Source organism: Peromyscus leucopus, chromosome 1, assembly GCF_004664715.2.
Source record: "Peromyscus leucopus breed LL Stock chromosome 1, UCI_PerLeu_2.1, whole genome shotgun sequence".
NCBI classification, from domain to species: Eukaryota; Metazoa; Chordata; class Mammalia; order Rodentia; family Cricetidae; genus Peromyscus; species Peromyscus leucopus.
The window spans coordinates 146,407,165-146,417,099 of NC_051063.1; the positions used below are offsets into that span (position 1 = coordinate 146,407,165).

At 52.9% G+C, this 9,935-nt stretch overlaps 1 protein-coding gene across 1 annotated transcript in view; it reads right to left on the reverse strand.

Annotated features, from left to right (window-relative positions):
* The window catches only part of Adamts17 (ADAM metallopeptidase with thrombospondin type 1 motif 17), a 338,353-nt gene extending 329,101 nt beyond the window's left edge, over nucleotides 1-9,252 (reverse strand). Inside the window, exons 1-2 of the mRNA XM_028872809.2 lie at nucleotides 9,036-9,252; nucleotides 8,300-8,670 (exon numbers count right to left, since the gene is read on the reverse strand). Coding sequence (XP_028728642.1) covers nucleotides 8,300-8,670; nucleotides 9,036-9,111 — 447 coding nt within the window. The 5' untranslated portion in view covers nucleotides 9,112-9,252. The remainder of the gene's footprint in view (nucleotides 1-8,299; nucleotides 8,671-9,035) is intronic.
* Nucleotides 9,253-9,935: the final 683 nt, after the last annotated feature.

Sequence of the window (9,935 nt, forward strand, 5' to 3'; positions counted from 1 at the left end):
AGTGTGCAGTGGAAAGGACCACAGTGAGCAGCGCAGAGGCTCGGGCAGAACACCCCTTCCGTGACCACCCGCCCTCAACTCTAGCGAAAGGCTGGGTTCTTCTGGAAGTTCTCTGACTGTATGAGGCCAAAGCCGGCTCTGGTCCCCAGCGCTTTCCAAGCCGGTTATTCTTCCCGTGCAGTGTGTGGAAATCAGGTAGCAGCCAGCTTGAATGCAAGGTTTGCGAGCTGGAGATGTCACTCTGGCGGGAAATCCTCGACACACACTCAGCGTTTAGTTTGGGGAAAGGTTTTTCTCAGGGCATTTTTCTTGTGTGTGGGGGGGTATATATATATATACAGCTTTCCTTCCACTGGGTAAGAGGTCACTGGTGAGATGGATACAGGGACAAATCAGCTGTACTTTGCCTGGCAGCTCCTGGTCCTCATGGGGACCTTATGTTCAAGTAGAGACATGACTAACTGGGGCAAGTATAAAAGAGAAACAGCTACATTAAGTTTCCAGCCCGTGGGCTAGTAAAAGAAAGGCCCCACAGTTTCCCCCTCCCTGGGTCTTAGTCACATCATCTAGAGGCTCCATGGGGGTCTCTAACACTTGATCTGCACAGGTCCAGGGATAAGATGCTCTGCTGTCCCATAGATGTGACAATTTGTGTCAAAAGAATTTACATGCTGCTTGTGTCCCCCACCCACAACCTTCCCTTTAAGTACTCACCAACCCACCTTATCTTTCCCTGTCCTCCATTCTTTTCCCTGAGCCCCCTTCTCAGCAGCCCACCCCCTCGTTATCAGACATTTTCACAATCTAACAGTTGGTTCCACTGAGGCAGAATCAGAACTATTCTTCCGGATTTTTCTCAAGTCTGCCGCATCACAGTTCACAGGGAAACTGAATGGATTGTCCCAGATATCACTACATTAGATAGCCCCCAGGGCCCTTGACTGGGGATTGTCATCCCCATCTATAAGATGCATGGTACCACAGGAAGAGACCTGACATTCAGGCCCCACTCCGGGAGGGAATAGATAGAATGTAAGCATAGATATTTCTTCTGAAACTGCTCAGGAAATCCAGTGGATAGCCATACACAAGAACCACCATGATGGTTTTAACAGCATGTGGAGAGCTACCTTGACTTTGACGTCTAGAAGCACCTGGATTTATAGCCTGGGCCATCCCTTGGCTGTTGGGCTGTAACCCTGCACTGTGGCCCCAAGAGCTATGTGGGGATTTTCTGGCCTATGCTAAGTCTCCAGCCATCGTTCATGGCGGAGAGACCAACACACTGCAATGCTCCTCAAGGCTGTGTGTTCCAGGGATGGCAACACTCCACTGCAGGAGACTGCCCACAGCCTCTGCAGAGATAGCTAGGGAACAGGAAATGCCAACAACACACATACCTACCTACCACTGGCACATCGCTTAGCTCCAAACAACAACCCCCAGTGAAATGCTCTTAAAAAGAAATCTTACATTTGGCTAGACTGGGAATCCCACATAAAAGAGTTACGGGACAATAAAATGGGGCAGGATGAATAACCTGCTCTGGGTGGGTAACTTCCAACACTCTTTTTGTTCTGGGTCCTTGCTTGGGGGGGGGGGGACTTCTGGACTCCTGTGAGAGAAGGCATTATTTACCTCCCCTAAAACAAGACTAACTTTCCTGCCTTGGAAAATGTGTGAGGGGCTTTTATCACTTTTTAACAGGCAGAGTGCCACAGCTCAGCCTGACCAGAGGTACAGTCTCAATACAGACAGGGTGCAGGCGCCGGGGTGGCGCATGAAACTGGGTGACTGTTGAGTGCACCCTCCTACTAAGGTCACACTGGAAGGTCGGTGCCTAGGAAACCCCCAGCCCCTCTTCAGAAAGCTGCAGCTCCTGGACTCACAGAGTGGGCCTGGGTCTCCTCTGCATTGAGGGGGGGGGGTGGGTAGTGGAGGACAGAGTCCAAGGCAAGTCTGTTTCCATGGAGAAACTGCCCTGGAGCTTCAAGTCTGCCTGTGCACTGGCCTCTGATGCTTCAGTGGGCTTAGCAGAATCTGGTGGACACATACCTCTCCTGCACCCCAACCAACCCCTGCACACACAGACATGAGGGCACCCCAACCAACCCCCTGCACACACAGACATGGGGGCCTTCCCAACCCCCTCCCTGCACATACAGACATCAGGGTCTTTCCAACCCCCTCCCTGCTCACACAGACATGGGGCCTTCCCAACCCCCTCCCTGCTCACACAGACATGGGGTCTTCTCAACCCCCTCCCTGCTCACACAGACACGGGGGCCTTCCCAAACCCTCCTTGCACACACAGACATGAGGGCCTTCCCAACCCCTTCCCTGCTCACACAGACATGGGGTCTTCTCAACCCCCTCCCTGCACACACAGACATGGGGGTCTTCCAACCCCCTCCCTGCTCACACAGACATGACACCTTCCCAACCCTCTCCCTGCTCACACAGACATGACACCTTCCCAACCCCCTCCCTGCACACACAGACATGGGGGCCTTCCCAACCCCCTCTCTGCTCACACAGACGTTGGGGTCTTCTCACCACCTCCCTGCACACACAGACATGGGGGTCTTCCAACCCCCTCCCTGCACACAACCACTTCCTGCACACACAGACAAGAGGGCCTTTCCATTCTGAACCCCCAGTCTTGCTGCCACACCTACAGTTGTTTAACTCCTGACACAGACAGACACCTGACTTTTTCAAGATCAGCTCTTGGTCAGAACGTGAGGCCCCTCCTGGGGTCTCCATTTCCGCTCACTGCAGTCAGGGCTGCCAGCTGTGTGTGAAGTCTCCCTGTGTGCGTCATCCTTCCCATAGTCATCTCCCCCATCAAAGGCCTGAGTCTGTCATCCCAAAGGTCCCTCCTCTGGGCCACCCCACCATGCTCTCCCCAGGATTCCCCAGACAACTGTTATAGAACCTTCTCTTGCCTCTAGGCCTGAGTGTAAACTCGGGCCAATGGAAGTAGCAGCAGCACCCACAACTGGGCCGTGGGAAGGGCTCAGCAATCAGTTTAACCAGCCCTGCAGGAGTCTCTACTCAGCTTGGGGAGTTTCACATGCCACACATTGGCATCTGGTGTGCCCTCTCACCCCACCCACATATGCTCACTCGGTTCAATCCTATCACCCCCTAAATAATCCACCCCATCCTACCCCACTACCAACTCATAGGTCCCTCATCTTAAGAAGACCTGACCTTGGTAGCTTGGCCTCCATTCTTCTGTCCTAGAACATGATGTCCACTCCCTTCAGCTCCAAACTTCTTTTGACTGAGGTTCTACTCTGCCTGGCCCCAGTATTCATCTTCCAGAATCTCCTCTTGCTTCCCTGGCTCAGCCTCCCCAAAAGATGGAGTGTTCACATGGGGACCATCTTCTCAGGCCGGGCTGTGTTGCATTTATCTCTGAGGCTTGATAGAGGCCTACTCAAGCATTCTGCACATGGCAGGTGTGGAATAATGATCTAGTCAACTGTGCTGACTGGTTGGTTTATAACTAGAAATAACCTGTAGGGCTAGAGGAGAAACCTGGTTTTAATGCCTTATTAAGCCAGGCTCTCATTGAAAGATTCCACAGATTCTGTCTTATTCTATTCCATCAACAGCAGGCCAATGTCATTTGTCTTTTGGATGTCTTCAGGTGAGGAGAACTTTAAAGGAGTTAAGGACTTGCTCAAGGTCACAGTCTCACAAGGACCATGCATTTGTGTATCTGAGCAGAAAAGTGTGCCCCTGAGAAAGGTCAACCAGTGACTGTGATTGTTGCAGATCTAAAGGCTGCAGAAACATTTCCTGCCACACACAGTCAAGGTCAGGCCATTGATGCCATTCAGTGTTTGGGCAATGTGCTTCAAGAATGCAGTCAGGGGCTAGGGAGATATCGCTTAGTGGGAGATTGCTTAGTAGGGAGACAGTTTACAAGCATGAAGACCTGAATTTGATTGTCAGAAATCGTGTAAAGGGGAGGGCATGTAATCCCAGCATACATACATGCATGCATACACACATACACACACACACACGCACACACACACACACACACACACACACACACCACCTTGTATTTTTTTTCTAGAAAATGATGCCACTTGGTAGAATTTCAAAGAGAAATCTGAACTCCCTAGATCATGTTCAGAAAGGAGCCAGAGCCTGGCGTCCTAACAGGTTCTGGGAAGTTCTGGAAAGTTGCAGGTGGGTGAAGTTCCTGAGCAGGACAATTAGAAGTGCAAATAGTGTGGAGGGGAAGGGAGGTCACAGGAGAAGTCACTCTGACTGTGTGAATGTCCTCTCAAGAGGAGGCCGGAGGCCTTGGAACTTTCTATTCAGATTCTCTTCAATTCTTTCACCTTCAGCTCCAAACTTCACGACAGCCCCTTCTTGCTGTATTCCAGTCTCTTGGCATGCACTCTGTTATTGCCATCTACAAAGACCTAAGAATGTGCTTTGTGTTTCCCAGCGTATTTATGCTTTACACAACCAGTTCTTCAGCGGTATCTCCCTATGTCAATACCATGATAACTTATATTGCAGTTTGGGCTATCAGATTCCTTTTGAAAAGTTACCACACTCTAAGAATTTTTGCCCAAACTAAGTCCTACATGGCTGTACTTGATAAAGAGACTTTGAGTTAGAAAACTGGGCAATTTAGTAATGGACCAACCACAGACAGCTGGATAGTGCTATCTTGTAAAGTGCAAGGCCAGCATCCCAAGCCTGTCTCCCGATTCCAAGGCCCAGTGACTTGCCAGCTGCCCTCCTTAGAAAAGCACGCCAGCCTCTTGTAACCTCAGCTGCCGCTGGAGAACTCACTGGCTGGGGCGCCTCAGTCCCCATCCGCTCCCATCTGCACCCCTTCTTTCCCTAGAAACCAAAGTGTGCACTCTCTACAGCCTCCAAGAGAACAGCAAGAGCTCTACACAGGACAGTTTGTAAAAGGCACCCACCCACCCATCAATGACGGGTCACAAAAAATGGTGCTGTGTTTGCTGACCAGCCGGAGCAAAGATGGTCACCGAGACAACTCGGTGTCTGATCCACATGACGGAGATGCCAGGCTCTGCAGCGTGTGGCTGTGACTTAAGAAAAGGCATGCCTAGGGACACTCTACTCTTCTTGGTCCTTCTAGGGTGGCCTGGGAAATGGGCCTGGCTACTTAGTGTTGCACAGATCGAATGCTTTGGTGTCTTCTCTGGCCCCACAGCTCACCTACAGTATACCCTTGTAGACCTCAGCCAAGATTGAGTGAACAGATTCCGATCTGCAGAGCTTTGAAAGGAAACGTAGCCACTGCTCAGCCCATCAGACCCAATGGCAGCCTGCAGACCTCCCAAGACCTCCCCCTTCCTAAAACAGTCCTTTCGCTCACATGTTTTAGACAAGTCACGAAGAGCCTTTGAGAGACTGGCATTCCTCCCCTGCCTGAAGTGCCCCTCCCCCGACCCCCCAGTGCCCTGCCTGCTCATGAAGTTCCCTTGGGAATTCTGCTAGCCCCCATCACCTGGTGCTAATCACGGGAGGCTTGGGGAAATTCATTAGGGAGCCATACCTTCCCCACCAGCCAAAAGCTCATTGCTTTCCAATTCCATGGTTACAGGAATCCTTCCAAAACTACGCTACATCTAAAGACTCCCTGAAATGTAAATAGAATGAAACAGCAGAAACAGAAAACAATTAATCCTTGGGCCTGGGGTCTTTGAAGATCCAAAAAGTGCAGCTGGTATAGCTCTTCCTGATAAGACAAAGAAGGGGAAACCCTAGAGGCCCACACCTCCGCCTGCTGCCAACAACCTCGGGGGAGGAGGGCAACTCACACTCTGTGCCCCATAAACAATTTAGTAGTGCTCTATCCCGGCGATGTAGCTCCTTTTAAACAGACCCCCAACATCATACAGCATACATGCCGTGAAAACAGGGCTCACACTACTCCTGCCGCTGTGCAAACAGCCATTTGTAGACATTAGCTGTGGCAAAATGTACCAACGGCCAAAATGTTACCCAGCAGCCACAGCCACACCCGCGTGCCTATATACCTCTCATAGCTGCTGTCACTCAAAAAGGACAACGTTGAGAAGATGTGACTAAGGCTAGCTGGCTCGTAAAGCTTAAAATATTCACTTTCTGCTCCTTTCTGGGCAAAGTCTGCCAGCCCCTGCTCAACATGATTCTTTCAACACAAGAAGGCTTTTGAGATACCCCATCCACCCACAGCTACCAAAAGCTATCTTCTGGATGATGCTCTCTACCCGTGCCTTGTAGCTGAGACTATTCTGGCAAACACATACATGACTGCACACTTCAGAGAGCTTCTACCACGGCCAAAGAACAGACCACACCTTTATCAACCACCTGGGTGGACAGCCAAGCCAAAGATGGGGTGCAGGGCAATCTCAGGTAGCTTAAGGTTAAAGACTTTCTTTCCTTTCTGTTCCAGGACCACCTTGACACCAAGAGACCCGCTCCCAGCCATGTCTCTTTCCTCCTGCTTCAGTCTCTGCCTACGTGTAACTCGGGGAGAGTGTCCAACGTACAGCTTGCACGAACAGGATGAATAAGGCAGACTAAACAACAGCAGCGTCTCCTCAAACTGGAATTGAAAAATCTCAAGACTTAGAAGAAGTCCACCCGCAACTGGCTAGGGTTGAACTCAGAGTCTTGGCTGTGCTCCTTTCTCTAAGGCACAGCGCCCTCACATGGCGCAGAAGGGCAGCACAGTCTTCCTGGGAAGCTGGCTCAGAAGACGGCTGTGAGGAGGGCTCAGCAATCATTCTGTGAGGACTTTCAATCAATGTTCTCCAGATTTCCAGCCTGGGCTCCTTCACAGATATCTCCTCGCTGGAAACTTTACACCAAGAAGTATAAACTCTGACCTCTCCAGAAACTCACGAAACCGCAGCAAATGGGATTCAGATGTTTCCATGTACAGTACAGGGATGTGACCTAGACTTGAAACACTTTGGCAAAAACAGGAAAAATGATGTGGGCCTTTGAGTCCCTCCCAGAACATGATACAGCTCTGACCCAAGTCCTACAGGGATCTGAGCCTTTCTTACTCCTACTTAAGCCTCCTTGCCCACAGCCCACACTTCTGCCCCCCGTTCCACGTTAACACCTACCAGGCCCCGCCAGTCTGTGCCTTTGCCTCCTTTTACCAAGGCTGCCAATTTCTCCCAGCTAAGCAAAAGCAAACCATACCCTAAAATGAGACCTCAGAAAATTCCCGAAAATTAGGCTGCTCCCAGGAAATTACAGCCACAGGTCCCCCGGTCTCGACCCAGTGCCAAGGAAGCAGAAACTCCACAGAAGTTAATCTTGGGGTCACAGACTGTCCAGCTTTGCTGCTGGCTGTGTAAGTGGAGGCCAGAGAATCGTGGGTGGTGATATACAAGATAGGTGAAGGGGGTAACTTCTTTGGCCCCGGGTAGCCCGCCAAAAAAAAAAAAAAACCAGTATCAGAAGCCTCTGTCTCAGAGGTCTACTGTGACAAAATACCGAGAAACAACAGTGCATGGCATGCTCTGAGCGACGCCAGGCTCTTCAGGGACAACCCATCTGCCAGTCACGTGCTTTCCTTGGGGGCACCATGGAGAAGCTGAGAAGAATTTGGCTCGATACCAGTGTAGCCAAGTGCTCAAGTGTGAGCACAAACAGGACAAAAAGACCCCCAAACTCTCTTTGCCTCTCAGTGTACTCGTCACAGGTGTGTCTCAAACACAGCAAGCTTGAGAACGGGGCATAAGCCCGGGCCAGGTGAGCATCCCACAGTTCTCACTGAGGGTGGATCCAGACAAACGCCTGCATTGGGGTGAGGGGATATGGCCAGTGGCTACCCTTCCTCTCTTGATCTTACCTTCCAGCTAACAAAAGTGAGGTTAACCATAGCCTGCCTGGGGTGCCCTCCTAGTATAAAAAGAAGATTCAAAGGATAGAAGAGAGGTACATGACTACCCCATCCCCAGACATATGAAATCGACCTTCAAGTGTTTCATACACACCTGTGCAGATGCTGGGCGAGTGGGACGACAGTTTCCTATGCATTCCCCTAGGTGAGCTATAGCCAACTTCTCAATGTAACCCCGCCTGGGCCAGGTTCAGCACACAACAGAAGCCGAGACAATGACAGCCCCACACCCCCCTTGTGTTCCCCTTGCTCAGACGGCACAGTCTGGAAGGCCAAGTGAGGGAAATGGGGAGGAAGGTCTTCCCCCGCCCAGCCCTCCGCGGGACCACCCCAGGCAACGCAACAGACTGGGCAGAGTAGACCCATAGGGGGCGCGGGCAGTACCAGGCCGCCGGAGGCGCCGCAGGCGCTGAGGGAGACGAGGGAGCCCGGGTGGCCCAGGACTCGTCCGGAGTAGAAGCATAGCTCGGCAGGGTGTCCGCTGCTCCCCGCGGCACCCGCCTCCTCCACCTCGAAGGCCGGGGACAGGAAGCGCAGGTCGCGGCGCAGCTGCAGGTACAGGTCGCGTCCGAAGGCCGGCAGGTGCAGCAACAGGGCGTGCTCTCCCGGCCCCGCAGGAGGGCCACCTGGAGATGCTTGCGGTCCCCGCCACCGCCGGAGCCCCGCTACTCCCGGCAGCAGCTGCAGGTGCACGTCGTCGGGGCGCAGTCGCCTCGGGAGCACCACCTCCACGTCGGCCGCCGCGTCGCCGACAGCTGCCGGGAGAGAGGACATGCGTCAGCACCGGCCTGGCCACCAGACCTCCCGCCGGTGGCGGCTCCGGCGCTAGCTTTCAGAGCTCCATGGACATCGTGCAGCCGTGACCCCGCACTCCCTTCCCTCCCCGAGCCGGGCCTCTGCCAGCCGGCCAAGCCACCCGATCGCCCCAGGGGACGGCACGCCGTCAGCTTGCCCGGGGATGGGGGCGGGTGGGGGACCAGAGCCCTGTTCCCCGGTCGCGGCCTTCGCCCTCCTCCTCCTCCTCCTCGGATGATGCTGTCAGCAGTCCACCCATGCACCCGGGCGCCAGGATGCTTCGGGAGGGCACGGGGAAGGTGGCCGCGAGAGCAAGCGACACTACCTGTGCTCGGGTCCAGCCCCCACACCAGCAGCAGCAAGGACAGGACGAGAGGGGGCAGCAGGGCTCCGTCACACATGGTCCTCGGGACCAGCAGCCCCCAAGACCGTAGTGGCAGAGCAGGGGCGCGCGAGGCGGCAACGCCAGCCGGAGTGAAGCCCTGCAGCCTTTGGAAAAAGTAATTAGCGCTGCGGACAAACCCAACATGGTAAATACCAAGCTCCACCTTCTCCTTGGAAAGTAGGAGGTGATTGGGCTTTTGCTTTCCTCTGCCCCGCCTTCCCTGTCCGTATTGGTTAGGGCCGGTCGAAACCAACGTGCGTAGTTAGGTTGTAAGCACTTTCTTACACGTGGTTTCTAGGCAGTAGGTGGGACGTGACACCAGGTGGCAGGCGCGAGCCGACTCCCGGCTGGAGTCAGCAGGGAGGACACCAACCTGGACCTTCCATGCGGAGATCACCTCTGGGGCTGCTATCCAGCTTCGCAGGAAGACAGGGCGGACCATTAGATTCCCATACAAAAAAAAAAAAAGAGAGAGAGAGAAAAGGAAGGGAGGGAGGGAGGGGAGAAATCAAATTCTTTATGTATTTAAGTGACTCCAACTTTTGATTTATTTGTTTGAAAAAGCCCAGATGAATTTCTGGTGCACCTGAATTCACGCCTGACGGCTGTATCTCCAATGTTTATTCACACCCTGCGTGCTTCTTTTGGTCTTTATGTTCACAGAAGGCAGAAAGGTGAGAGCATGTTACGCTCCCTTGAATATAGGGAAACCGAGGAAAGGGGAACTTCAGAAGCTTGCTTAAATTAGCCAGCAAGTTTCTGGCTTGTCAAGACCCCTGGCTTGAATTCATGACCCTGATTTCAGGTCAGGTGTGACTCTGCAAACAGCAAGAGCCCTTG